Raw genomic sequence first — 26,534 nt, 5'->3', positions numbered from 1 at the left:
CAGCACTTCCTGGAGCGTAGTTGTGTCCATGCTGCTCACTGGAGAGGTACTGAGAACGGGTCACTATCAGAATCTGAGCACCGTAGCTGGTGACCCCTCACCTGATCAGTGTGTGCAGGTCTTGCGCTGCCAATTTCATAGCTGCCCGCGTGCCGTTCGGACTTGGCTGGCCCACTCTAGCTAGTCATTAGCTTATGCATTTCTTCGTATACTCGTGCGTACCATGCTTAATCTGTCTTGCGGAAACAAAATTTAGACAGACGGAGCGTTCAAGTTGACTGATCTTCGTGTCGTCCTTGATCATCCACGTGGGACTTAAGGGGTCTCCTGGCTGCACATATATAGCTGTTAGATTGGCTTTACCTACTCCTCCACAACCGAAGGAGAGCCCTGGAAACGATCCCGAAAGCCCGAAATCAGTGTAGGCGTCTGCAGAAGCAAACATGGTGGAATGTAAGTGCGGGGGCCAGGGAAACCGGTGAGCCTATGATACGGTAGCCTTATTGAACTGGTCTTACTTCATCTGGCTGAATCGACTTACTAACAGGGGGCTAAGTAGTGCCCCCGCATACTTTAATGAGATGGCCAAGAAATACTTTCTCAGCACAGGAAACCCACCCAAAATATGGTATCGGTCCTGCTGCCCGTGGGCAGGGCGGTAGTACGGAACGCCGGCTGTCGATCAATAGTGCGGAAATGTTATGTCGATAGGGCAAGAGGGAGGAAAGAGGATGTCTTTCCGTGAGCGGTACGCAACCGGTCCTCCGCTGGGCGGCCACATGATGGACCCCTTAGGCGACTCAGAAGGCAAATTTGTTGGACTCGTGATGTAGCAGTGCTCTCATGCACCACCCGGTCTCGTCCAAATCCGGCGTATATCGAAGCCCAGCTGAATCCTTCGGGGCTGCAATCCTGGGGTTTAAGAGGGGTGTGGCCCGGATACGGATGTAGGCAACGACGCCCTGGGCCTGCTGTCCGCATACAACATTGGCCTTGCTCCATCGAATCAGGAGCACACCCCATCCTCATGAGGATTTGGTCCAAAGTGGAATTGCGACAAACAGATCGGTTATCTCCCTAGCATAGACCGTGTCCTTCGAAGTAGGACATGGAAGAATCCACCGTGGTCGTTTTTGAGCTTGATCATCCCGCATTCCTTTGTTTTCCTTCACGACTAGGTTTTCTGTTTGTCCTTCGAGCGTATTAGCGAGCTTGTGATACGAGCCTGGGGGCCTAATGATAGCGAAGCACGAAGCGAAGGACGCGTGCATAAGCGAGAGGGGAGTGATAAGCTGGTTGGTACATGAATACGAGCACAGAGCGCCGGATGGAGTTAGTCTTAGGACTGGTGCCCCGCTGTCTGCTATAATCTGTGGTCGCGAATCTCACCTAAGTAATCCGGGGAAGTGTGAACGCCATGCCGACACGAGCCATTTGCGGAGTACAAGCGGGCGTGATAAGCTCCACTCATTCTAATGGTTGCATTTCGAGCCACCGTCCCCATTGTGTGGGGTTGTCTCAGACGCATCAAGGAATTCGTTCAGGATACTTTGTTGCCGGACAGCCTCCTCGCCCCTTGGGCTCTAGTGAAGCATCCAATTCTGCGCCCACTCGTCGGTCTGAGGGTGTTTTCTCACTTTCGACATTACCCTTCTAAAAGAATCCAACATGTTAACGGTGAATGATGGGGGCGCGGCATTTGCGCATGTTGCCGCGAGGAGGAGCGCGACTAGGAATCGCACTAAGTTGACATTCAAAGTTTTCCAATGGTCCCGGGGTAAGCTGGCGATGCAACTCAACCCATGTTCCTCTGAGGTTGATAGTGCGAAAAGGAGCTGAACAGCGACGAAGTATCTCCATAGAAGGTGTAAATAGGCTGCAGGAATGCACCCCTGCCGACTTGACGCTCATGTAAGGGGAGAGCACCCGTGGGTTCATGAGACGTTGACATCATTCCAGTTTCACAACCCTTGATCTCTGGGATTCGCCAAAGGCCCATGATCTGGCAGCTCTGTTCAAGCATTTCGATCTTCCAGATGCTTTTGTCGCCGAAAGGCTGAACTCGGTCACCCATTCGTTTGGCCACTTCGAGATAGGACAGGGCGTCGAATGCGAGTGATCCTTTCGTATAACGTTACAAACGTGGACTTCTCCATATCTCGTGATTGATAGACTGACAGATACTAGACTCATGGCTTCACAGCCTGTGTAAGAATGTCGAAATAGAAACCGGTTTGATCGGGCGCACAAAGGCGCGCAAGATCGAGACAAAACATACGCTTGCGAAGGGAAGAGCCTTGCGACAAGCCGACTATAGCTGGCATCGGTCTGCCTACCTTTGCAAGCGCGAACCAAAGGATATGCCTGGAACCGAAGGTGAAGGAGAGGGTGCTGCTGCGCAGGACAGGAAACTGACGTTTCTATGTTTTGGTGCACCGGACTTGCTTGAACAACGGTTCGAGCTACTGGACCGAGGCGAGAAATGGAAGCAAGCTGTACAGGAGCCTTCTATATTGTTCCAGATCGTCTTCGATGAGTTGTACCAACAACTCGACGCAATGGCATGGAGGCTATCCGGAGTCTTTGGCGACCTGGAACACGTAAGACCGTGCCCTTTCCTACAACGTGTACTGACCCAGATCAGATTATCTTGAGCCGAGCGGAGAATCCGGGTACGGCCGCAGAAGAAGTCGACTTCTTGGAGATGCATACGGTCGCGAAGAGTGTTACATATCTGAATGAGGGCGCCGAGGCCGTCGTCTCAATCCTGGAGAGTATGTTAGCTGGCTATATGATAAGAGAGTTGCAGCCCCAGTCTTGCCTGAGGTTCGTGACGGTTCAAGGCCTGCGATATAGGAAAGGATTATTCCAAAGCACGCAATTGCGCTTGAGGAGTTTGGAGAAGCGAATGTCGAACATCGTGAACCTGGTTAGCGTCTTCCTCACACATGTAATCAGAGCTGACATGACCACAAGTCGTTTAATCTGATCGCTCAGCATGACAACCGAATCATCCAGCGCGACAGCACCAGCATGAAGACCATCGCCGTCGTAACTCTCTTGTTCCTACCAACCACGACTATCGCAACGATCTTCGGGACTCAGTTCTTTGACTTCGGAGATACGGTCGACGGAAGAGCGCGATTCCGTGTCAGCCATTGGATATGGCTCTTCGGGTTCCTGAGCGTGGTCACAACGATGGTGGTTGTCCTGGTTTGGCTATGGAGGGACGTGGCGGCGAAGAGGAGATTCCACTACGAAGGACTGCCTCTGAAGCCAGAGAGGTCCTGGAAAATAGCAGGTTTCAACGTGTAGTGATGGAGCAGTGTATGCGGAGAGCGGTGGGTTGCGTGTTTCGAATTGCAGAATATGACATCATGAGACGCTAGCCTAAATTGAACAGCTGCACGTGACTGTGTACGCCGAATAGACATTGGAGGTTTAACTTCCAGATAAAGCAACCCTTGCGCAAAGCTTTATAGAGTGAATGTGGCTGTGCACTCTATTGATCGACGCCACACTATGTGCGATGAACCCATGTGCATCGCTCACCGTTACTGCTTGAAATGGGATGCGTCGATGCTGAAGCCTGGTACGGATGACTGGGATGGTAAACCAGTGAGATATATGTGCGATAGATAGCCTTAAACGCTGCTAGGCGAACGGCATTCTTCATCTCCATGCCACTTAGTATGCCAGACGAAGAAAAGCCCCGAACCGTGACCAGAACCCTTTCCATCATAGAAAACAAGACTCTAGCTCTTCGTGGATAACAATGTTTACTCAAGCGCAAAGTTTCACAGAGATTCTCACTTACGTTTACCGAAGGGCAGCTACTCAGCTCCCACCTCTCTTAACCAGACGAACTGGCAACTCCTTCAACATCTGGATATTAATGTTTGCTTCAATATCATCTTTCAGCTGCCTGACCGCCCCATCTCTCGTCTTCTCCCACGCCGCTTTCGCATCTCCCTTGCATGCTCTCAGTGTCCCCTCACCGACAACCAGCTCCAGGGAATAATCCTTCAGAAGTGTTGCCAGAACGGCCACTATCTCCACCTGTGCGAACGGCATCCCCGGACACTTGCGCGACCCGTAACCGAACGGCCAAAAGACCTCGTCGTCATTGTTACGGCTAAGCCAGCGCGAGGGGTTGAAGTCGATAGCTTGAGAATGATGAAGCTCAGCCCGTCTGTCGTCGGTGACAGGGTTAGGCGCCCATGTCTTTGGGTTCTGGAAAAGGGCCGAGTAGTTCAAGAGGCAGGTGGTGTTCGCAGGGATGATATGTGCAGTGCCCTTCGAGTCGTGAATGGTGGTTTGAGCTACCGTCAAGCGGAAAATAAACTGAATAACATTATAGAGACGTAGGACCTCTTTGAGCACGGCCCACAGATGGCCTTTCTGCAGCACTTGATAGTCGTGGTCCATGTTCCATTCTTCTTTAGGTCGAGACCCGAACTGGCTATCGAGCTCACGCTGAATAGCAACTTGATGTTCGGGATAGACTGAGAGCAGGAGAAGAGCGAAGGCCAACGTGTTTCCCGTGGTCTCGTGCCCGGCCATAAGCGTGAAGAATATGTTGCCCAAGACGCTTTCTTCGGAGAGAGGACGAATGTCTGGACGGGATGGACTTGGAGTTCCGGCGACCACAATGGACTCTAGGATCGTCTTATTACGCTTCTTAGCCACCTCTTCGATATTATTAGTCGCCTTTGCACGTAGGTCTTGCATGTACTTTGTCCAGTCCGTAAGGGCGATAGACGTCTCTCGGAATGCTTGGAAAGGAATCACGCGAAGGAGAGCTCGCGGAACCATAAAGATTAGACCCAAATGAGCGAGGACCGTAAACAAAGCGCTAGCGAAGCTGATGCGGTAGCCATCTGCAGATACCCGATCGGTCTGGCTATACTCCTTCCACTCGAGCTTCAAGTCGAAGAAAACACTCGCGATTGTGTGTAGAGCCAGCCGAGAGGTCCAGTGCTTGAGAACCGGAATTATGTATTGGTCGGCGGCCCATCGTTCAACTAGAGTCTCTGTTTGGTGAATGGCCTCGCTCCACACGACGGGCAACGTCGATGGGTTCAGGCCGTAAGTCACGACCTTGCGGTGCGTCTTCCACTCTTCGCCATCGACGGAGCCAAGGGTAGGGCCCCAAATATCGTAAAACCCAAGCATGTCCACTGGAACCTGAACAGTGGGAAGCGTGAAAAGCTGTTTGATTACAGCGAGATCGCACGTCCAGAGCATGTTGCCGTTCGGCGTCGCGAGGAACAAAGTGTCGCTGCTCACTTCTTTGAAGGGTAGGTGTCCAACCTTCCAAATACTCCAGACCTGAGACAGCCTTGCGCGGGTTAGAAGAGACGAGTGGGGAATCCCGAGTGCCTGCTTACGGGAGCCACCGAGCCTGCCAACTGCGGGGAAGGAGGTTCACCCAGCGTACGAGAACAGGATATAGCATAAGCCACCACATATCGGTGATGTGCACTCTAGAGCCAAGTCAATCTCCGTCAACATCTAAGGTGTGAGACTCACGGTGAGTAGAAGGTTGGGAACCCGGCTGTCAGTGCTAGCTGGTAGTTGGCCCGCCATTTTGACACTTTAAGGTAGGCAGCAGCAAATAGAATAGATGTGAGTGTGAGGGAAACAAGGCTCGCCATAATTCAGCGCGATAGGGAGTTTGGCAAGGTGCGGGGTTTGCTTTTTATGCTAGTGCTGAGGCGGCGCAGCTGCTGAGCTGGAACACTGCGGCGCAGTATTCCGGGTGAACGTCACCTTGGGAAGGGAACACGCAGGACACAATCTATCGCATTTCTCTACGGCGACCAATGACAGCCACTCAATGATAGCTCCCCAGCGAGAACTGTGTAATAAGCAATACCCGAATTTTTCGCACTGCGCTTAGATACGGTCCTGGCACTCGACTTCAACCAGATGAACTTATGAGCCATGGTACTGTCCGGTCGTCTCTTCGAGGGCGCCAGAATAAAATCGAACTCGTCGATCAGCTTCACTAATATCCTCTTGATGATAAGGCTTCCGTGAACCGACCCAGACAGGCTGATCGTCCGGCGCCCCATCTATGCGCATGCTCATCATAGGACTTGAAAGGCCTCGCGCGATGGACTTCGAAGTTTGAGTTATAAGAGTGCAGGGCGCCATAATTCCCAGATCCGCGAAAATAGTCTAGTCCTTCCGCCGCGAACAATTTAAAACGTAGATTATTTGGCTCTTTCGAAGCTGTAAGCCTTTCGAGAGCTTACAATCTCTAAGAAGCATCTAGAAATATACCGTTAGTATGATAAAAGGAAAAGCTCCAAGAGTAAGTAGAGATTCAATATAAACAAGTTTAATAAACGGTTATAAGAACTCTAGCAGACTCCCCAGCACACTTTCCCAATCGAGCCCTCCAAACCACGTATGTATGTCTAATCGCCGCCCTGAAGATGCACATACATCCAATCATTAGGCCTTGGCCCATAAGCATTCCCAGCAACCGTTTGATCAGCCCGGAAGCATTTATCCATGACAGCGCCAGCAGTCCGAGCAACAGCGTTGCTGCACACACGCATGGATTAGCAAACGCTCCATTCAGAAACGCAGAAAGGGTAGTCCTACCAGTTGACTTTCCTATCGCCACATCTTCCCGTTTGCGAGACAATCTCGCATTGGCCGTGTTGGCAGTTAGTGACTCCCGAGCAGCCAGCGCTGCATTTATCGCCATTGTGGCCGCGGCGGGCGAGGTGGTTGATGCACCACACGGCTGCCGGTCCCTGGGCATTGTTTAGGATCCATCTGCCTGGGTATGGGGATGCAGAGGGACGTACTTTGGCCCGCTTTCTAGTCAGTTTATCGCAGTTCACGCCGCTTTGTCTGCCGACGAGTCCTCCTATGGCGCTCGCAGTTAGCACTCTGGAAGTACTTGGACGTCCCGAAGGAGAGGGAGACGAACTGGCGTGGATAGTGGCATTGTGGGCTGCAAGGGCCTGGTCGACCGTGAGAGCAGTATCAGGGTTTGCCATGATATCGTCCACCCACTTCTCAAAGGAGAAGTCGGAATGGATCAGTTGGGGGTCCGACGTAGTGTCAGGTGCGGGAATCGCAGCCGTGAGGGCGGCGAGGCTAAAGATGAAGAGAAGCTTGACCATGGTGGCAGAAGAGAAGCAAAGGTGGATGTAGCTGGTATGATCGGTATGCTAGAGGTTGTTTGCGTTGTATAACAACTGCCTTGAGATTATATATCCGACGTTGGCAAGGCCACCTACATTCTTGCTCACCAGGCGTCCAGCACCTGAGCCTCTGGAGAGACATCAAATATAGAATTGACATGAAAGAGACGGACTAGTTATGGGACCACCACAGCCTCATGGTCTCGGGTAGCCTTATTGAAGTAAGGCTAGAGGGCGAGCTCGCCGTCCAAGTACGTCGCAGTCGCTGATTGGATTTCACTAGATCTAAATATTTGATGATGCCTGACGCCACCTGCGAAATAAATAAGCTCGATGGCAATGAAAACCCAAAGTAGGAAGCTAAGGTTGCGCTCCGTGAGGCTCATACTTTAGGTACTGTTCCTGCACATGCGACCGCGCCGAAAATGTGCAAGCGTGCGTGGGTGGGGGGCCTGTCTTTGGTGGCCTTAGGCCTAATAGGTTCATTCTCATAAGCGATATACATTTTCTTTGCTTACTTGCGGGCCACGCTTCACATTCGCACTATGGGTCTTAGAGTTGCTCGACAAGTTTAGCATTTCGATATAGCATTGCATTATTTTCAAACCTGTGACCATAACATTCCGTTTGCCTTTACAACGGATACAAGGAAGCCTTGATACCCGTCTCCTCCCCTTCCCTCAGCAACTTTTTATTCGCGCGCCTCAATACGGTCTTCATATAGATACAAGTGCAGATACTGATCGCTGAGAACGCCATCATCAGCAACATTGCCAAGATATATCTCGGCGCATCCTGCGGCCGAAAGAAATACGGCGAATAAATATTCCACCATTTGGCTCATGATGTTGACAACAGCAGTGGCACACGCGCGCTTCGCAGGCGTCTGGTTCAGGGTCGAAGCCGCCCACGTATATACAATAGCGTTCGAGCCGAACAGGCCGCCGACATAGAGGAACGACGCGAAATAGCGCGCGGCTTTGCTCAGCGTGGACACAGTGATGATGAAGCCCACAACGGCGAAGCAGAGCGGGACGGAGATGTGCAGGCCGCGCTCCTTGTTGCGGTCGCTGGAGAAGACAAGCGCGAAGGAGATGACGGTCCCGACGAGGTACGCCGGCGCGGTTAGGACGAGCGTGACGGTTTGGGAGCCGATACTGAAGCCTTTGGCGATGCTGGGGAAGAAGTTGTTGAAGCCGTAGGCGCTGTGGTTGCTGCAGAGCATGAGGGACTGGCAGGTTGTCAGCAGCGGGTACTAAGAGGGGTCAGGGATGGAACACGTACAAAGACCCAAGTCCGATAGTCCATCACAGCAAGCTTGAGACCGTGCATAATCGACTCGTCGGCCTTGGGCGCGGAAACGCGGTCCCGAGCGATGCGTTCGATAGAGAGCTTGCGCTCTTCTTCGCTGAAAAGCCAGCGTCCGCTGCCAGTCTTCGACTCGGGGAAATCGGGGCAGATGAACATGGCTAAGAAAGCAAAGAAGAAGCTCCCGCTTCCTTCGATGATGAAAAGCCATTGCCAGCCCGCAAGCCCCCTTGCGCCGTCCAGGCCGGCGAACACGCCTGCTGCGATCAGGCCGGAGAAAACGGTCGCGACTACAAGGCCAGAGTAGAGAATGGCCGTCCTTAAAGCGAGCTCTTTTCACGTGTACCTTTTCAGGGATTGCGATCAGCACAGATTTTCAGGGACAATCTTAGACCAGGAAACACGCACCATGAGGAAAGCATATAGAAGGCTCCAGGCCAGAATGGCGCTTCTACGACTCCGAGGACGAAGCGCACCGCGATGATACCGCCGTAGCTGTGCACTGCCGACGTCGACGCTGAGACGCAAGACCACAGCATGGCGCATGCGGGGATGTAGATCGAGGGCCGCACTTTGGCGAGGATCATGTTGGAGGGGAGTTGCATGAGCACGTAGCCGACGTTGAGGATGGATACGGCAACATTGAATTGGTTGCCCACAAGGCCGAGTCTTTCTCAAAATTGTCGAGTTTGGCTTGCCTGTATTAGGAATTCAGCTCGAGCTGCCACACGATTGTACCCCTTGGGGTGATGGAAGAAGGTGGTGAGAGGCGGGATGCCGGCTACTCACGCGATATTGTTCCGATCCATGTAGTTGAAGAAATACAGCACCCAAACCACGGGCATGAGCGTCATATCGAGCTTCCGGACAAGCCTTTGCTCCATGCGCCGCGTGGCTTCGTCGTCCACATGATCGAGCTTCTCGTTCTGCTCGGACATGGCGATGTGCTTCTCAGCAGTAATCCTGTCGTTGCCTTTGTTCGATGCCATGTTTCTTCTCTTGGACAAGTCCAGGAGATATGCTGTGCAAGGCAGACAGGGGTGATGAAAGGTTCTTGTGGGTTCTTGCTGTCTTGAGCTCGCTCTTCGAAGTGGCTTTGTGTATGGGTACTATATAGCGCTGGCGGTGCGCCGCAATACACCACGAGAATGCTACGCGAACGCATCATCTGGGGTGATCTGGGGTGATCTGGGGTAAGTCGCGGGCTTGGGAGTGGGAATCCCGGAGTGCTCCATTGGCCAGGGGTATTTTGCGGGGAATGGAGGGGTGTCTTCAACTTCCCTCCGATTGGCTCCAGGAGTGCTCCGAGGACGCTACCAGAGACCAACGTCTATAATGTCCATTCTTTGCAGCAACGACACGAGCCACTGGCAACGCACACGGCGCAAAGCGATGGCTTGAGGGTCACGCAGACAGCATCAAATCGTGTTCCCCGGCTCGGGTGTCGCTGCCATGCTCACTACACATGGTTCCCCGCACGTGGTGCTCCGGAAACCTGGGCATGAACCAAATGGCCTCTGCTTTGACGTCTTGGGAAGACACAAAAGTATGCTGATCCCGCTTGGCTCAATGCCCCCGGGCGGAAGATCATAGGCGTAAATTACGTCTGCCAGGTGATGAGTACATATAAGCTTGAATGGCGTTAACAAGCTCAACCCCAGTTGGGTAGCTCAACGCCTTCATCGCCACTGACCAACGGCTTCGCATGCACGATGAGGATTCCTCTGTTCTGCTTCGCGACAGCCGCAATTGCGCAGACAGCGGATATCCTTCGAGAACTCCCGTCCGGCTTTGAAACAGCGGGGGGAAGATGGGCCTGGGTATCCTACGAAACACCCTCTGTCGCAGCCATCCCTGGCTCCTTTAATCGATCCGCCATGGACGCTCCGCACGTGGCCAACGTCTCAGATCCTATCATCCAGTTCGCGTATGCTCTCTCATCCGCCCTTCTCCTAGTCCCGCCAACGGTGTCCTCGTCACAACACACTAATCCTCGAAAAGGAACGAATACCTCAACGAGACCGACTTCATCGCCTACGACCCTCGCTTCTTCGACATAATAGGAAGCCAAGCCAAAGTCGAACACATCCATCAACTAGCATACCAGACCCACGAATCGCCCTGCTATAATGCAGCCACCAAAACCCTCTTCTTCACCGAATGGGGCCTACCGGGTGGCGACAACGGCACCCATCCCTGGCAGTACCTCCTCCACACGCTGAACAACACGCTCACGAAGATCCAAACGCAACCCCCCACCGTAAACGCCCATGGCTGCGTCATCAACAACGGCACCATGTACGTCGTCACCGACGGTGACGGCGACAAAGAAACCGGCGCGCTCGTGAAGATCAACCCGTCCAGCTTCGCCAAAGAAGTCATCCTGAACAACTACTATACGCAGCCCTTCCTGGGCTTCAACGACCTGGACATCGACAGCAACGGCAACTTCTGGCTCACCGATTCCAAGTCTGCATACGCACGTAAGCCTCTCCATATAACGCTCCTCGTCGGCTAACCCGCACCCAAAAAAAGGGCCGCGACCTAATCGACTTCTACTACCCGACAAACCCCACCGTCTACTTCGTCAACCGCACCACCATGCGCCCCAAAGCCGTCCACATCACCACCGGCAACGCAAACGGCGTCGCCGTCTCCCGCAACCCCTCCACAAACACCTCTACCGTCTACCTCCCCGACACCGGCGTTTCCGAGTTCAAGCCCGTGTCGCGCAAGAACCCCTTCGGGAACCGCGCGTTGTTCGCGTACGAGGCTGGCGCTGGTGGCGTCTTGTCGAATCCGCGGTTTCTAAACAACCCGATTAGTTACTTTTATGATGGGATTCGGGCGAGTCGGAGCGGGCTGCTGTTTGAGGGCTCAGGTGATGGCGTGGATGTGATTGATCCGGTTGATGGATGGACGTTGGGGAGGATTAGGGTTGGCGGTGGGGAGAACTTGGCGGTGAGTGTGGCGTGGGGTCTGGCATGTGAGTGGAGTGGCGGAGCGCTTGGATCGGGAGTGGTGATAATGTTCTGGTTGTTGCAAAGTAATTCGGTTACAGTATTCGTCAGTGGTTAATCCAGCTCCCCCGCCGCGGGCCCCCTTACGGACAGTTGCGGATGTAGCCCAAGTATGCTCATATGTTGGTTGAGAAGGAGCCCAAATGTATATGAATAACTAAGCAATATCCACTGAAGATGAGGGTATATATACAAGTTTCCTTGTAGCCAGTCTTTGCAAATTAACATTTAGCAATGCGTCCCAAGCGACGATAGTCAATGATAATAATACATGAACACGACATCTCACTGACTACCATACAGCTCCTGCGGATTCCGCACCATCAGCAAATCCCATTCCTCATCTGACAGCCAACGCCTCAAGCTCCGCAGCCATGCCTCGTCATCTACCTTCAAGAACGCGGACTCCTTCAGCGCCACTTCCCACGACCTGACCTTCATCCGCGGCGTATGCGGCCAATCACTGCCCCAGAGCACCCTTCGTGGGTTCGCGCCCACTAACGCTCGAACAAGCGGCTTCACATCTTCGTAGTGGGGAGCCTGCTCGCTTATCCGATATGGCGCGCTGAGCTTGATGTACAAAGCGCCGGATTTCACCAGCTCAATCACGTCCTCGAGTCCAGGCTGGCATGTAACATCGTCTGTGGATGCTCCAACGAGCATGCTAGCGGCTTTGAGAAGGGCGAAATGATCTGTGACAATAGGTATCCCCGCGCGAGCAATGCCCTCGACTAACGCTGGTGGGTGTTGAGGATGGGGAGATGGAGCCCGGCAAGAACGTGGTGATGAAGGTGGAGCGGAGGGATGGAGGCGCCTTGGAGGCGAGCTTGAGACATAGTTTCAGCCGGGGGCAGTTGAAGTGGTTGAGGGCCGGTAGCGCGTTGAACTGGATCAAGCAGAGTGCTGGGGCAGCCGGTGGCATAGGCCGTGCCATGTATTAGGACGGCAAACGACGTATGGGCGTACGGAATGTATGATTCGGGCATATAGATCTCACTGTTTTCATAGAATCGTAGGTGTCTTTTCCTTCCGGCGTTCGGTATCCGATGCGTGAAGTGATTAGCCAGTGCGCCCCTTCGCACCGAAACGTGTACTCCGTGGTGACTTAGAACGAGAGAAATCAATCAATCAATCCGCAATTAAAGGCCTCTGAACGCCCTGAGGGTGTCACAAGAACAATTCAACTCTGTCCGTCTGAACCCGAATACTGCGCTCCTGCTCCTACTTGCTCACCTTGCCTCGCCACGATCGCCGCCGTTACATGAGGTAATATCGGTATTTGACTGGCCTCGGGACGTGCTAGCAGCTAAGCTTGCCTTCTACCCGAGCTCTAACCTCTTGTCTGACGCTGTTGCGCACCTATTATAACCCTATCTCTGCTAAGCTGTAGTTCTCCCTCTTCTCCTTTTCTTTTCTTTTGCACACACTAGTAAAATAGCCCTATTACTAGAGTTAGTTATTAATAAGCTTAAGATTAATGCACGCATCGCGGAGCTAAGAACTAGCTAGCAGGTAGTTTAAAGAGCTTAACAGAAGGCGTGCGGATATTCTAAGAGGCCTGCTAAGTGCTAGTAAGTTAATGCAGAATTTTTTGTAAACCTCTCTTCGGGCGCACCAGATTTTTGCTAGGCTACAGGCAAGAGAGCGCGGGCCCTAAGGCTCAAGGACAAAGTTTTGCGTCTAGCCTCTTATATGTTTTCTCTGCTGCAATAGGCTTAATTAAGCATTCTTAAGAATACAGCGGGATAGATACTAACTGTTAGTAGGCCATAGAAGATATGCTGCGGGTATAGGTTGTAAAGAAGACGCCGGCTAGCTAGAAAGCAAAGAAGATTATAGACGCTAGAGGTCTTATATGTAACAAGATTATAGTTAACATAATTAAGAAAGAGCTAGACAACAATTTGGAGTAATGAAAGATAGCCGAATGTAGGCATCTAGTAATAACCTTGCAAATGAATAAACGAAATGATCACCGTCATATTGATCCTACTCTTTAGTTCGCTCGCCGGTTGCACGCCGCCATGTGTTCTAGCGCAGACCAGAAGAGAAATCCAATCCATCGCCGAATTTAACCGTACCAGGGCGCGGGACCAGGGGCAGCCCAGGTCTGACAACGATTAGCATCAAACAATACATGTCACGTGGAACTCGTGGTGTATGTGGCGTGAAACTTACAGTCTTCTGCCCGTCGCTGGCATAGATGTTGATATTCAGGGAAGGATCGTCGGTCTTGTAGACACCAGGGATCGAAGCATACGCCGAAGAAGGAGGGTTCTTGCCTTGTCCGTCGGTCACAGTGAGCTGAGCACATCTAGTCGCCAGCATGTCAGGATCGCATTCGAAACTTTGGAGGTTCGCACTGGTGGTCCGGGAAAACTTACTGTGGGTAGAACTGCGGCTTTCCAGGATCATGGAGAGCGACCAGTTCATGGCGCATCAAGTACTCGCCTGCAGCGAGCGATTCCGGTATCCAAGTGGTCCAGCTCGCGTTCTGCGCGATCATCCGGACCTGGCCCCACTCGCCGTCCTTCTGATTACCACCGAGGAGTCCGCCCTGGGAGATCTTGAACTGCATTTGGAATTAACAAAAGAAGCAGAGTATAAAAGCACGGGTGAAGCATACCCAGCGGTTGCCGCTGCCGTCATAATCTGAGCATCTACCCGGGCATTTGGCCATCCATCTACTCTGCATGAGCACTTGCATCACGAGGCACTGCTGCCCGGAGATAGAAGGAAACTTACACGATGACGGGGCCGTGTGTGTGAGGCCAGCTACCCCAGTAAGCTGTAACCGATGACCCGGCTGTAGGTTAACAGTTAGCGGGTGGCTTAATGGAGCGTTTATTATGCGGGTCGTACCGGCAACGGTAGCTTGCTCAAGGGCGGCGTGTCCTGGATTGTTGCAACGGATAGTGTTGCTGTTCATGTCTAAGAGCGGGTCTCCGCTAGTGAAGGAGCGCTGTATCGAGTTCGGAGCGTAAGAATGGTACCCATTGTACCACTTGCCTGCGATCTGATATTGTTGAACCTGTCCGTGAGCTCCTGCGTAGCCCAGAAGGGCAACGGCGGAGGCAAGCAGGGTGGCGAGCTTCATGGCGAGATGGCTATATCAGCAATGAGCACGGCTGTTCGGCTTCAAGGACGAGTGGCTGCTGCGACGGGATCCTGGAGGAGCTTTGGCGGGCATTTATATACATCATGGCATTGAATTCGAGTCCGACGTAGCGCCGCATTTTCGTGGGCCTTCATTAGGACCATAGATGAACCTATATGTGTATATTCGAGGACCACGGTCGCCGTCCAGTTTCCGTCCATACCTGCGTCGGAAAGCACAACCGTTGCCGCGCACTACGCATGGCCGTTCGCGAGGCCGAGGCGTTCGCGGCTGTCGGTGTTGTATGATCCTAGCGCCTACTATCGGTTCTCTGGGCGCGAGGCTAACTAGTAGCCTAGTATCCACTCGTGTCGCTGCAAAGCGTCGGGTTGGACGAAAAGGGCTACCTTGCGTTCTGCTCCTATGCCGTGTTCGGCATTGGCCAAGCCTCTATTAAGTTAAGATCTATCTATTAAATCAGGTGTGTGATGCTTCGGTTCCTGGCTTTTTCCTCCAATGCTCCAGGGAGTTGTATGTGACGCTTGGGTGGTTACAGGAACTTTCTTTTTCGGACTCGCCTCCTGCTATCGAAGCGGATTTACTCCAAAGAGGCGTGTATCAGCAGCCTCCACCCTTCTTTTGTTACTGGGCGCATGCGCCGTCGGAGCATGCAGGATCTTTTGAGTCCTTTTGTGCGTAGGCGTAGTCAGCATAACCTCTATAGGTTGGTGACTTAAAACGAGATAAATCAATCAATCAATCAAGCATGCTATCCGCCGTACGTCGTACCGCAATCCATCTCTACATCTACTCCATCCCACTCGAAACACGGACACCACTGGGGTATGTGGAAGCGGCGCGACGACGGGTGGCTCTGTGCTGCGCGCATTCTACGACTGCTGCGTTCAATCGCGCTCCCAATCCATTCCGTTTTCGCTTAATGTTGGGCGCTACATAGGTATATGTATTCACGTGATAATAGCCAAGGATAGTTTGGTGCCATGACAGATCCTTGCGCAAGGCCACAGAACTCTGGATTCTTCCGGCATGTTCGTATTCCCGCGCTCCTCTCTTCCACTCCTCGGCTCATCAACTCCTCACCTAGGTAAACAACCACCAGCTTTGTACGTTTGCATCGCGCAGCCAGCCACTAAGTCACGATGTACCCTTGCAGCAGGGGCGTCGGGGCTGGACGTCCTCAGCCCTCGATAATCCCAGGATCAAAACCGCCAAATTCTCCTACCAGTCCTTCCCAAATTTCCCCAGCGCTCGACTACATTGCCCGAAAGAGCACATATTCGGAGACGCCGTTCATGCCCAACGATGATTGGCGCGCTGCTGTTGGTGTCATCGCCGACTTGAGTGGGTCGCGGCGCGACGTTGCAGCAACGCTCCTGCGCAGCAACACGATGTCAAGCATTCAAGGCAGGCCAAGACGCGCTGCGGACCTGGCTTCTAGAAGCCCACCGCCTGAACTCACACTCGGGAGCCGCCGATTGGCAGTGTGACTATTTCTGCAGCCTTACAGAGTGTGAGTACGAGGTGTAAGCTTCGGCGCAGCGCTTGGCAGCCCAGCCTCAAATGTTCAGCTACGCACAGTAAGGAGTACAATGGCGGAGGGGACTGATGAGCCTCACCGCCAGCAGCAGCCCTCACGATAGTAAATACGGAAAAGGTTAAAACTACTACGGCATATAAGTAGGTAAATGCGTACTCCATCTCGATATCATTCCTCATCCTACTCGCACCTCTCTTGCTCTTCACTGCATCCCTGTTTTCTTTACAATTATTTCTTCTCTTTTTCCAGTTTCCTTACAACGGTCGTTTCGGAGTTAACTTATCCTCCCAAACATGCGTTCAGCGCTGTGCTCTTCTATCCTGGCTTCCGCCCTTCTTCCAGGTGTCTCTGCGCTCCCACTCGCTCATCACGACGGCGACTCCTGCTACGTGGTCGTCACGACCCACTACGTTACTGTCGATCCTGTCCCCACTCATACTTCGAGTGATGAGACGCCGTATCCGTTGCCCACCGTAATTCATTCGACTTCTGTGCCACCAGACAGTGAAACGCCGTATCCAATCCCTACTCCAGATCCGGATGATACGCCATATCCTCTGCCGACCGTAACACACTCGACCGAAACTTCTATTCCGCCATACCCAACCGACCACCCCACGGACCCAACTGACGTTCCTACGGACGAATCGACTTCCGAACCGGTCCCGGAACCCACACCTACTCCGACCCCTGAGCCAGCTACATGCCGACCCGCTTGGGATAACACTGGGAAAGCGCCATCCACAGGTCCTCTCCGTGCCGCTCTCATCTTCGTCGACTTCCCCGACTCGCCCGCCGACCAATTCGGCCAGAGCACCGAAGACCTATATGCACCGCTCAAATCACAACCTGCAGACCTATACTCCCAGATGTCATACGGCAAGCTCGAGTTCGAGATTGTGCCGCTGCTCGACCAATTCTACCGTATGCCCAATGACTCGGTATCCTACGGCTTCGCCGACGACGACGGGATGACCGGCGAAGAGCATGGCAGGTACATCAACGACGCGCTCGCTGCCGTGGGCGACTCGTTCAGCTTCCAAGGCATTGACGTCCTCTTCATCGCATCGCCCAATGGCACCGAGGAGATCAATCGTTCGGCATCGTATAGCAACGCCGTCACTGCTCCCGACGGCAGTGAGTTCACAGCCGGCAATGTCATCACCTACGGCAACGACCTGTACCCCGAGGGCGAATGGCAGACGGTCAACCACGAGACCGGCCACGCAATGGGCCTGCCCGATCTGTATCCATATAGTCCCGGCGGGAATGCTCTTTTCGTCGGTGGCTTCGACATGATGGGCCTTGTTTGGGGCCAGTCTCCGGATCTGTTCGCATGGCACAAGTGGCGTCTGAACTGGATCGAGGACGGCGACGTCAACTGCGTCGCTGAGAATGGCGTCACCACGCACCGCCTCAGCCCCATCGAGGTGGCTGGCGGAACAAAGGCAATCGCCATCCCAGTCAACGCTACGGGCTATGTTATGGCGGAAGTTCGCTCCAAGCAAGGTGCTAACAGCGAGGCGTGCGACGAGGGGACGGGTGTTCTGCTTTACACCACGGATAGTGCGCTCGGAAGCGGCGACGGTCCTGTCCGGGTTATTGATACGAAGCCTGAGACCTCTGGCTGCGGAAGCGAGGACAATGGCGCGCTCTTGAACGATGCGCCACTCACCGATGTTGGCGGTGAGCCCTTCGATACCGAACTCGGCGTGAAGATTAGGATTGTTGGACAGGAGGGAGATGATTATATCGTTGAGGTTGAGAGGGAGGTCTAGGTTTGATTAGGGAGTGGGGCTTTCATGTTGCGCTTTCTTCTTGTACATATATTGGTTCGGACAACTACGCATTGAAACGAAGAATCTTTGAAGCTAGAGAGGATCGCGTAATATCTGTGACAAGCAATGCCTGAGGCCACAGCACCAGTAACACCATAACCTAGAAACTATACCGTTCCTTTTCATCGTTGACCATATACCAAACTGCAGCGCTGCTACATAGGGCCGCTGGCAAGGTTGGAGGGAGCGTAGGATTCAGTGAACAGGCTACTGTTCATCCCTTCTAGTTTCATATTCTGTGGCCGAAGAAAGGAGCTCCGTATCGGGAGAAGTAGGGTAGCAGAATGCCCTATATATATACATGTTAAGGCGGGGTATCTCTCTCCTAAGGGGTAAAACAGGGCCGAAACAGGTGGCTTGCTTCGCCAACATATTCTATTCCCAATGCGGACACCCCGACATGCTTATCCCGCCAAATACGAAGCGTAATGGAGGGGTAGAAGAATGTTCCATTCCACCGGTTGGGACGATTGATTCTCATACATTTATTACACTTCGCATGGTACTCTCAGCATGAGCAAAATTCTCATTACTGGTGCCACCGGCTACGTCGGCGGCACTGTCCTCAGCCAGCTCCTCGCGTGCACAGCCCCCAGCGTCAAAGACCTCACCTTCAGCCTCCTCATCCGCAATGACGCGCAGGCCCAGAAACTAAAAGACGCATACGGTTCTCGCATCAACACGATCAAATGGTCCGGTCTGAACGACACAGCGTTTATCGAAGAGACAGCCTCGAACTACGACATCATTATCAACACAGGCTCTGGCTTCATCCCCGAGGGTGCCATTGCTTTCGTCAACGGCCTCGCGCGTCGCGTCAAAGCTGGAAAGCCAACGCCATGGATGCTGCATCTTTCCGGCTGCACGAACTTGTCCGACCGTCCGCTGACGCAACCTCCAATCCCATTGCGCGAGTGGAACGACGAACTGGATAGCGCTGAGATACTCGAGCGAATGAAGGCGCTCGATGAGAAGGAGCCCTACTCGCAACGCACGACTGAGATCGGTGTTCTAGAGGCCGCCGCTGCGTCTGGTGTGCAGGCCGTCAGCATCAATGCGCCGTGTATCTTCGGCGAAGGCGCGGGACTGTTCAATCGACAGGGCCTCGTCATTCCGCTGATCATGATGTACGTGATACAGCATGGCTATGGCTGGAAGCTGAACGAGACGGCCAACTTTGACTGGGTCCACGTTCTCGACCTCGCGGATATCTACGTTCTTTTGGTGCGCGCCATCCTCGAGCGCGAGGATCGCGGTGTTGGGTATATTTCCTCGGGCAAACGGGGCGTATTCTTCGCAGCAGTCGGCCGCACGCTCATCAAGGAGATAAATCAGAGGTGTTTGGATGCCGCGTTTGCTGACGGTGTTCTACCCAGGGACGGCACACCGAAGCAGAAGGAAATTCGCCTTGTACCCCTGGAAGAGATTGCGGACAAACTGACGGCCGGCCGCAGCGATATTGCGGAGCGTGGGTGGGGGGGACACAAGGCTACAAAGGCTGTGCTTGCGCGGAAGTTATTGGGATGGGAGCCGAAAAGGCTGCAGGAAGCATGGGAGAAGGACTTCCACGATGAATTGGTTGCGCTGAAGGAGAACAGGCGGATGGTTACAATGGAGAGCTGCATTGGGGCGACGAAGAGGTAGAAAGATGAGACTTTTACTATCCACTTGCTAACCTCGGTGCCCTAATTGTGATATATGAAGTACTCCAAAGCACTCATTGCGTCGTGCCAGCTCATTTTTGACATCGAGGTTTTTCCAGACCATCCCGTGTATCCCTCCAATATCAGTAGTTCCATTGCGTCACCCTATGCGCTAAAATTGCCCATCCCTCATCGAACTTGCCTCTCCGTGCCTGATATCTCCACTTTTGTCCCCATTCCAATGCCCTTCTGCACAATGGCCTCTTCACTGTTGTTCCCAATCTCCGTCAGATCGATGACGCCGTATTTGCGGTTGCTATACGATTTCTCTGACGACGCGCCGAACGGCTTCATGCCGAATTGTCCGCTGTGCGATTGGTTGTACTGGTGGCGTGGGTTGTCCGAGGGACCGCCGCGGCTTCCGTAACTACCCCAGATCTTGGGGAGATAGGTCTTCAAAAGTGCTTTGAACGTCGAGGCGGAGTTGCAGATGATGGCTAGTGGCATGAAATGTCAGTTTGGATAATGTATAAGACTGCGGTTGGGATGCGTACCTGCATAGATCTCAATGCTGCACCAATTGAGAGAGGGGGCCATGTAGTACCAAATGTCCTTTTCGTTCGCGAGGAAGAGAACATAGTAAAAGCGCACGCATCCGGCTGTTCAAGCTCAGTCCTTCTATCGTCTAAAGGACAGGGGGCAACATACCTGCAACTGCGACTAGTCCAACGCAAAGAAGAGTAGCGATAGCGATCTTCTGTCGGCGTGGCATTTGTAACTTCCAGACAATAGGTATAGGGAGAACGTAGATCATAACGTCCTGAACGATGCTGTAAAGCTGTCGCGTTAGTTCTTCTGAATCGAGCGCGGCAAATGAGGAAAACTTACTTCATGATGCCGTTGACATTGAAAAAAGTCTGCTGCGTCGCTTGCTTCATACACTTCTCCGGATGCAGAGCTTGACCAACAGGGTCCCAGAACAGAGATGGCGGCACGCAAACAAAAAGCAGTACGAAGAACGTAACTATGGACAGCACGAACACGAACGTCATGAGGAAATATACGGTCCATCTCGTGGGCTTGCGAGGATCAAGCTTGAGGTAGAAGACGAGGATGCTGAATTTCACCAAGCAGATGGCAACAACGTAGAGAAGGCGTGTTGCGAGATTTGCTTTCAGCATTGGCGTGAGATTCTCGGGCGGGATGTCGACCGCTATTTGGTGTGTTAATCGAATCGACAACAGAAGTAGGATGGAACACTCACTATGCATGCCCACACCATACCAGCCGCCTACAAGGCACCGTCATTACCCTCATTTCTCTGAGTGCCATCTCTACGGCGACTCACATATCATGTTTGCAACAGAAAGGCAAATCGTGAAAAATGTGCCCGCAAACAACAAGTCTAAAGAGTTCGAAAAAGTCAGTTTAGCAGTCGTGTTTACGTGCCAGAATGCTAGACTTACAATCATCCATCGCCAGCCGTCCATGGAGCAAGCGTAACCGCACATGGACGCGCAAAATTACTACCACACTCGTGATCAGGATGAAGGGAATGGCCACTGCGAACATAGAGGCCTGCTTCGTCCCCTTCTCCAACGCGCGCGCGTGCCATTGATGCAATGTCTCCCGCAGCGCAAGCATATCGGATGTGAAGAGCATATAAATGGAGAGAAACTGAGTGAGCGGAGGAATGAACGTGAACGAGCGAAGCAAACGAAAGATGGGGTAAATCCACGCGAAAGCCTCGCTCTGGGGAAGGGGGCTGTACCGCTGGGGCACAGCTGGAACGTGTCCGATGCGTCAGCGAAACCCACCAATGAGCAGCGGCGTCACGTGCTGGAAATTCCAGCTGGACGGGTAGGATGCGCGGCTACGGGAAAGCCCTGGCCATTTGCAATTGAGGGGGGCCGATCCTTCCATCCCGGCACCATGCTTGTTGTAGCAGAACGTTACAGATCCCGCCCAAAGCGGCCATCGAAAAGCCACCAATGGGCGCCACAGCGGCCGGCATGTCAACGGCGAGCTGTTCCGACAGGCCCTTGGACAGAACAGGCTAACGGCGGTGCCATGCCGCGGATGCGGGAGTGGTAACGGCTTGGTCAAATCCTCCTGAAAACTCTGTGCCAGTTAAAGTTTGGTACCAGTGGGACGGACCGATTTGCTTTATCTTTTCCACATCCTGAAGTCGGCAAGGAGTTTAGCGTCGCAACTGCTGCTACATTCCCCGCCTTCTCTCCCAGCTTTCTGTCATCTGTGAGGATGAAAACTCCGTGCTAATGATCAAGCCGCTTGGATAGGAATCTGGGAAGGCACCACGACGACGGCATTGTTTATGGACTGACAACGGAATGAAATCGCGAAATCAGCTCAACCTCTACCCTTCATGAGAAAGTCAAGAGTACAATATCATTCGAGTGGGCTCCTCATCCCTAATCCAAGCACGATTAGCGTTACTTCTGACTTTCGGACCTGCTTTCTACCTAAGTGGCTGCTTATTATGTTCGCAATGCGGCATTCGCCTCTATAGCATAGCATCTATATGCATTCCGTTCTCTGCATGAGACTAATTGTGCCTGACCATCCTGGGGTACTAGAGTGGTCACGTCCAAAGCGTCCAGAGGCCAAGAGAGGGATGAACAATGAGGTCCCACGGACAAGGTTTGCTAATGTCTTGGATGTTGACCTTCACATCTAATAGTAGGGTATGCGCAGCTCGCAACCTCTAACAGAGTTTCCAGCAACGCAGCAAGACATCCATGAAAGTGTGAAAGGGCTATTGCAGGGAACTGACACCACACTGACGCACTGACACTGAGCACGACGATGCCGACAACATACGCGATCTGACCATCTCCGAGGCTATCATTATTGGTGACCTCTGCTGCAGTGGACTTGAAACTGGACTCTGTAAGCTCGTCGCCGCCGAATCGCACGACATTGCAGAAGCTTGAATAGTTCATAATCTGTCCGCATACACCATTGCGCGGGTTATTTTCGCGCCAGAAAGGCCTGCCGCTGACGGGGCCTTTCTGGATGGGATCATGGATTGCCTCCAAGGTGCTTCGCTGTCCGTCACTAATGCCTGTTAGCTTGGTGTTGGTTCAGCGAAAATGAAAGAGGGACACTAGGTTGGGCTAAACGACAACCATTAAGGTCTACCAGATCTTAATCGCTAAGTGATGGAGGAGAGAGAAGAGCCAGAATTGCAAGCCGCCGCTGTTCTTAGGCCAGTGCGGGAACATTAGGAAGACCAATCTTAGATAAAAGAGGACGAAGGCTACATCTTGATTGGCCCCTACATTCTCGCGCGGAGAAAGAATGAGGCTATGGCAGAACGCATCCATATCATGTTGGTTTGAGTTCAGAATCAGGCAGAGGATAAAGCAACGGCTCGGAAACGATAACGTGGTCGGGTAACTCGACCCGTAGGGTCTAACGGGCATTATTCGTTGTCGTCCGTTTTTCCCTGCTTCTTGTTTTTGTATTTCTAGCTCACAAAGTATAGTCGCACGAACAACCGAGGGGGGCCTGTCCTAAGCAGTCATCGAGCAAGGCTGTTGGTAGCTCGTCTAGGTCGCCGAGAGCATGCATCGCACCGTCTCCCTGCAAATCGTATCCGCCGTCGCCGCCGCTCAGACCGCCAGCAATGTCACATTCCCACCCGCATTCGCGTTCCACAGCGCATCCCATCCTCCATGATCCAGCATTGCAAACACATACGTGCCTCTCTCTACTACCCACTCATACCTCCTATCCAGCATTCTTAAATACCTTTCCACCTCAAGCTCCATCCTTGCCGTCTTCATCTCCCTAGGCTCAAGATACACCCTCTGGAAAGCAACGAGCTGCTTTAGCGGCTGCGTGATCTGCGAGACGCGCTGCAGGAGGTATATCTGTGCGACATATGAACCTGCTATTGAGCCCGTATTCGTGATATCTGCTTCGAAGATGAGCGTGTCGTTAGCGGTGAAGTTCTGTTGGCTTCCTTGGAGGGTGCTACCGCGAAAGTCCGAGACATTGAACACCGTGTAGGAGAGACCGTATCCAAAGGGGTATTGGGGGAGCGATTCGATGTCCACGTACGCCTTCTTCCGCGCCGTTTGCTTGTAGTTGTAGTAGACGGGCAGCTGACCCACGTGCATAGGTACGGATACCGGAAGTTTGCCGCCTGGGTTGACCTTGCCAAATAAGACGTCGGCGATTCCCTGTCCCCCGCTTTGGCCGGGGAAGTTCGCATCGAGGACTGCCGCTGCCTGGGAGTAGTACTGTGGGATTGCAAACGGTCGGCCTCCCTGCAGGACCAGTACGACGGGCTTGTTGAGTGCGAATATGGAGTCTGCGAGTGCTGTTTGATTCGCGCTAAGGCCCAGCGTCCCTCGGTCTCCGCTCTCTCCGTCGGAATTCCAAGACCCTCCTACTGCCAGGACAATCACATCAGCCTCCTTCGCGATCGCCACGCTTTTCTCCACCGGTGATGTGCGGTCGACGAGGTTCCAGAAAAGTAGAACTTGAGAATTTAGCGACCCCACATTCTCAATCTTCTGGTAAAGGTTCCACGTCTGATACTCGAGGCGAATCCGATGCGTCACGCCAGGCTTGAATGTGAACGGCGCTGAGCCGGGCGGCGGGAGCGTGCTGTTTTCGACAGCGTACAATCGATCCGGAATGTTGGAGAGGATGTTCCCTGCAGACGTGAACGGGATGTCGATGTGCATTTGGCCGTCGATATAGATTTTGGCGGTAGTGTTTGGCCCTATAGCGACCCCAAGCCAGCCGTCGACATCGCCATCGACGGAAGGATCAAGTTCGCCTTCCCAGATCACGCTGAAGTTGTTCGATGACAGTCCCGGTGGCGGGTACAGGCCCCATGTGCCAACTGGTGTCTCTGTTCGCTGCAGTACCGGTTGACGGAAGTTTGTATCGGCGTAGTATGTTGCTAGCAAGCCTCCAGCTGTTGTGTTCGCTGTCAGATGATACTCGGGAATGGGCAACTGGTCGTTATACAGCCATGTGTTTGCACCGGCGCTTGATACCAATCTCGCGTTTGTGCCAATGTGGTTTAAAATGCCCTGCCTGAGGGTAGTCGAATACGCAACGGGATACATGCCGAAAGAGCCGGAGTAATCGCCGTAGTTCAGGATATCGCCATATGGACCAATCAGGGCAATTGTCTTCGGGTTGCCAACGCTTAGCGGAAGCGTCTTGTTCCTATTCTCCAGCAGAACGATGCTTTTTTGCGAAGCTTCTAGTGTCAGGGGGACATGGTCGCTGACCAATTTGTATGGGTCAATATCGTCTGCGACGTAGGGCATATCAAAAATGCCCAAGTCGTATTTGAGCCCAAGTACTCGCCGAACTTTCTCCCGGATTAGCTCCTCAGAAACGGTGCCGTTTCCCACGAGGTCAGTGGTTGCGTTGAGAATCGTTTCCAGAGGGTAGTCGTAAAACTGCACCATGCCCCCAGCATTGTACCACTGCGCAATCGCGTCCGCAGGTGAGCTAGCCACCTGATGACCGACTTGTAGTTGTTTCATGCCTGTCTAGATTAGTGCGCAGTCCGTACGAAGGAACCAGACTAACCAGTATCATCCGCCGTCACGAACCCATCGAATCCCCACTCCTCCAACTGCCCGTACAACATTGGACTGACATGGCTCGGCACATCATCCAACTCGTGATAGGCCATCATAACGCCGCCTGCCCCGCCCTTTTCTATCACGCTTTTGAACGGCAGCAAATGCTCTTCTAACACCTCTCTGTTCCCATGCCCCATGAACGGCGCGCCATTACTCCCACCCTGCGGCGCGCCATGCGCTGCAAAGTGCTTCACCACCGGCACAATCGCATCCTGTTCCGCCCAGGACCCGTTCTTTGACAGTCCTGATGCAAATGCAACACCCATATGCGATGTCAAAATCTTGTCTTCACCCCAGTCCTCCTGACACCGGCCCCAGCGCGGGTCTTTGCAGAGATCGAGAACTGGTGCGAGGCAGGCGTGAATCCCAATACTGCGCGCTTCAGTCCCAATCGCTCGTCCGACACGTCCGACAAGCTCCGTGTCCCAACTAGCCGCCAACGCCAGCGCCTGGGGGAACATGCTCTGGTTGAAGCTACCAACGCCATGGAGGCACTCGCCCCAGTGCAGAAAGGGTATCTTCAGTCTCGATCTCTCGATGTTCAGTCGCTGGAGGCTGTTGTAATACGACGTGTTGAGCGGATACCAATCGTGCATGTGGCCGATAGCGGCGCCGGGGGTGAAACGCAGTTCGGAGTCGTAGAGCGAATTGTCGGACGCGGGGCCGATGATGTTGTCCGCGAACGTGAGGTGGAGTTGCTGAACCAGGTCTGCCAGCTCCATTTGCGACAGCAAATTCTCAATGAACGCATCTTTGGATTCGGCGAGGCGCGGATCGCGGGAGAGACCATGTCGCAGAGCGACGCTCTGCCATGGCGATAGATTCGCGAAGAGCAGAAGCGAAAGCAGTGTGAGGATCATGGCGGCCTATGCTCCACATTCCCCTTTCGTGGGACGAGTGTTTGTGCTGGGAGCGATCGCGCCGACAACACATTTTGAGCGACGCATGATATCTGATAGATGTGGGTTCATTGATGTCACTGCAACCGTAACGGCGCCTTAGTTCGTTAGCCCTGGGGTCTTGTTTGGAAGAGGCAGGAGACGTGAAATGCGGGGAGAAGAACGAAGCGACGGACGCAAGGTACTGTATTTCCCCACTCAACGCACAGACCCCACTTAACGCACACTTTTTAGCATCTCTTACCCCCCTCTAAAATAAGAACTATAATAAATAAATAAATAAAATTTTAGTATATTATTTATATACTACTAGTAACTCTATATTAGCTTAGAAATTTTAAAAAGCTATAGTATTTAGTTAGTAAT

General features: G+C 53.0%; 12 protein-coding genes across 12 annotated transcripts in view; 4 read left to right on the top strand and 8 right to left on the bottom strand.

The window, feature by feature from the left end:
* BU26DRAFT_326453 (uncharacterized protein) overlaps window positions 1-442 on the bottom strand; it is a 4,234-nt gene extending 3,792 nt beyond the window's left edge. Inside the window, exons 1-3 of the mRNA XM_033822132.1 lie at window positions 223-442; window positions 102-176; window positions 1-49 (exon numbers count right to left, since the gene is read on the bottom strand). The exon at window positions 1-49 is cut by the window's left edge and continues 171 nt beyond it. Coding sequence (XP_033683087.1) covers window positions 1-49; window positions 102-139 — 87 coding nt within the window. The 5' untranslated portion in view covers window positions 140-176; window positions 223-442. The remainder of the gene's footprint in view (window positions 50-101; window positions 177-222) is intronic.
* Window positions 443-1,668: 1,226 nt separating this feature from the next.
* On the top strand, window positions 1,669-3,315 carry BU26DRAFT_565498 (uncharacterized protein; the record flags this gene model as incomplete). Its single annotated transcript, XM_033833404.1, has 6 exons — window positions 1,669-1,777; window positions 1,824-1,911; window positions 1,960-2,115; window positions 2,204-2,600; window positions 2,645-2,929; window positions 2,977-3,315. 6 exons carry the CDS (start codon window positions 1,669-1,671, stop codon window positions 3,313-3,315), a joined length of 1,374 nt encoding a protein of 457 aa, XP_033683086.1.
* Window positions 3,316-3,629: 314 nt separating this feature from the next.
* BU26DRAFT_519835 (cytochrome P450) lies at window positions 3,630-5,658 on the bottom strand (the record flags this gene model as incomplete). The annotated part of the gene is made up of 3 exons (XM_033829158.1): window positions 3,630-5,341; window positions 5,391-5,486; window positions 5,533-5,658. Coding segments are annotated over 3 exons (1,726 nt in total), but the record flags the coding sequence as incomplete, so codon positions are not given.
* A 767-nt stretch (window positions 5,659-6,425) lies between these two features.
* Window positions 6,426-7,145, bottom strand: BU26DRAFT_565496 (uncharacterized protein; the record flags this gene model as incomplete). Its single annotated transcript, XM_033833403.1, has 4 exons — window positions 6,426-6,555; window positions 6,616-6,770; window positions 6,825-6,886; window positions 6,950-7,145. The coding sequence occupies 4 exons, from the start codon at window positions 7,143-7,145 to the stop codon at window positions 6,426-6,428; spliced, it is 543 nt and encodes a 180-aa protein (XP_033683084.1).
* A 654-nt stretch (window positions 7,146-7,799) lies between these two features.
* On the bottom strand, window positions 7,800-9,412 carry BU26DRAFT_595939 (MFS general substrate transporter; the record flags this gene model as incomplete). Its single annotated transcript, XM_033834961.1, has 5 exons — window positions 7,800-7,961; window positions 7,999-8,397; window positions 8,451-8,806; window positions 8,869-9,143; window positions 9,264-9,412. The coding sequence occupies 5 exons, from the start codon at window positions 9,410-9,412 to the stop codon at window positions 7,800-7,802; spliced, it is 1,341 nt and encodes a 446-aa protein (XP_033683083.1).
* Window positions 9,413-10,243: 831 nt separating this feature from the next.
* BU26DRAFT_392479 (uncharacterized protein) lies at window positions 10,244-11,450 on the top strand (the record flags this gene model as incomplete). The annotated part of the gene is made up of 3 exons (XM_033822714.1): window positions 10,244-10,401; window positions 10,476-10,983; window positions 11,010-11,450. Coding segments are annotated over 3 exons (1,107 nt in total), but the record flags the coding sequence as incomplete, so codon positions are not given.
* A 329-nt stretch (window positions 11,451-11,779) lies between these two features.
* Window positions 11,780-12,480, bottom strand: BU26DRAFT_565492 (uncharacterized protein; the record flags this gene model as incomplete). The annotated part of the gene is made up of 2 exons (XM_033833402.1): window positions 11,780-12,186; window positions 12,231-12,480. The coding sequence occupies 2 exons, from the start codon at window positions 12,478-12,480 to the stop codon at window positions 11,780-11,782; spliced, it is 657 nt and encodes a 218-aa protein (XP_033683081.1).
* A 1,085-nt stretch (window positions 12,481-13,565) lies between these two features.
* Window positions 13,566-14,628, bottom strand: BU26DRAFT_595934 (lytic polysaccharide monooxygenase; the record flags this gene model as incomplete). Its single annotated transcript, XM_033834960.1, has 6 exons — window positions 14,357-14,628; window positions 14,240-14,300; window positions 14,121-14,178; window positions 13,879-14,066; window positions 13,673-13,808; window positions 13,566-13,604 (listed from the first exon to the last, which is right to left on the bottom strand). Exons 1-6 carry the CDS (start codon window positions 14,589-14,591, stop codon window positions 13,566-13,568), a joined length of 717 nt encoding a protein of 238 aa, XP_033683080.1. The 5' UTR covers window positions 14,592-14,628.
* Window positions 14,629-16,271: 1,643 nt separating this feature from the next.
* On the top strand, window positions 16,272-18,035 carry BU26DRAFT_326434 (M6 metalloprotease). The gene has a single exon (XM_033822131.1). It carries the CDS (start codon window positions 16,443-16,445, stop codon window positions 17,925-17,927), a length of 1,485 nt encoding a protein of 494 aa, XP_033683079.1. The 5' UTR covers window positions 16,272-16,442; the 3' UTR covers window positions 17,928-18,035.
* Window positions 18,036-18,451: 416 nt separating this feature from the next.
* On the top strand, window positions 18,452-19,721 carry BU26DRAFT_519834 (NAD(P)-binding protein). The gene has a single exon (XM_033829157.1). It carries the CDS (start codon window positions 18,501-18,503, stop codon window positions 19,629-19,631), a length of 1,131 nt encoding a protein of 376 aa, XP_033683078.1. The 5' UTR covers window positions 18,452-18,500; the 3' UTR covers window positions 19,632-19,721.
* BU26DRAFT_519833 (uncharacterized protein) lies at window positions 19,632-21,343 on the bottom strand. Its single transcript, XM_033829156.1, has 7 exons — window positions 21,097-21,343; window positions 20,979-21,035; window positions 20,895-20,921; window positions 20,519-20,843; window positions 20,339-20,460; window positions 20,185-20,289; window positions 19,632-20,127 (listed from the first exon to the last, which is right to left on the bottom strand). The coding sequence occupies exons 1-7, from the start codon at window positions 21,272-21,274 to the stop codon at window positions 19,820-19,822; spliced, it is 1,122 nt and encodes a 373-aa protein (XP_033683077.1). The 5' UTR covers window positions 21,275-21,343; the 3' UTR covers window positions 19,632-19,819.
* Window positions 21,344-23,097: 1,754 nt separating this feature from the next.
* On the bottom strand, window positions 23,098-26,281 carry BU26DRAFT_458150 (glycoside hydrolase family 3 protein). The gene is made up of 2 exons (XM_033824967.1): window positions 25,233-26,281; window positions 23,098-25,173 (listed from the first exon to the last, which is right to left on the bottom strand). Exons 1-2 carry the CDS (start codon window positions 26,127-26,129, stop codon window positions 23,266-23,268), a joined length of 2,805 nt encoding a protein of 934 aa, XP_033683076.1. The 5' UTR covers window positions 26,130-26,281; the 3' UTR covers window positions 23,098-23,265.
* Window positions 26,282-26,534: the final 253 nt, after the last annotated feature.

Source organism: Trematosphaeria pertusa (assembly GCF_010094035.1).
Source record: "Trematosphaeria pertusa strain CBS 122368 unplaced genomic scaffold BU26scaffold_8, whole genome shotgun sequence".
Taxonomy (NCBI): domain Eukaryota; kingdom Fungi; phylum Ascomycota; class Dothideomycetes; order Pleosporales; family Trematosphaeriaceae; genus Trematosphaeria; species Trematosphaeria pertusa.
Note: the sequence above shows the minus strand (reverse complement) of the source record. Positions and strands in the feature narration are given on the sequence as shown.

Coding starts and splice junctions, on each gene's coding strand:
- BU26DRAFT_326434 (XM_033822131.1), top strand. CDS start 16,443: ATGCGTTCAGCGCTGTGCTCTTCTATCCTGGCTTCCGCCCTTCTTCCA.
- BU26DRAFT_519834 (XM_033829157.1), top strand. CDS start 18,501: ATGAGCAAAATTCTCATTACTGGTGCCACCGGCTACGTCGGCGGCACT.
- BU26DRAFT_519833 (XM_033829156.1), bottom strand. CDS start 21,274: ATGCTTGCGCTGCGGGAGACATTGCATCAATGGCACGCGCGCGCGTTG. Junction 20,922..20,978: donor TTCTGTTGCAAACATGATAT/GTGAGTCGCCGT, acceptor GGTGCCTTGTAG/GCGGCTGGTATGGTGTGGGC. Junction 20,844..20,894: donor GTATGGTGTGGGCATGCATA/GTGAGTGTTCCA, acceptor CACACCAAATAG/CGGTCGACATCCCGCCCGAG.
- BU26DRAFT_458150 (XM_033824967.1), bottom strand. CDS start 26,129: ATGATCCTCACACTGCTTTCGCTTCTGCTCTTCGCGAATCTATCGCCA. Junction 25,174..25,232: donor AGTGGGGATTCGATGGGTTC/GTGACGGCGGAT, acceptor GCACTAATCTAG/ACAGGCATGAAACAACTACA.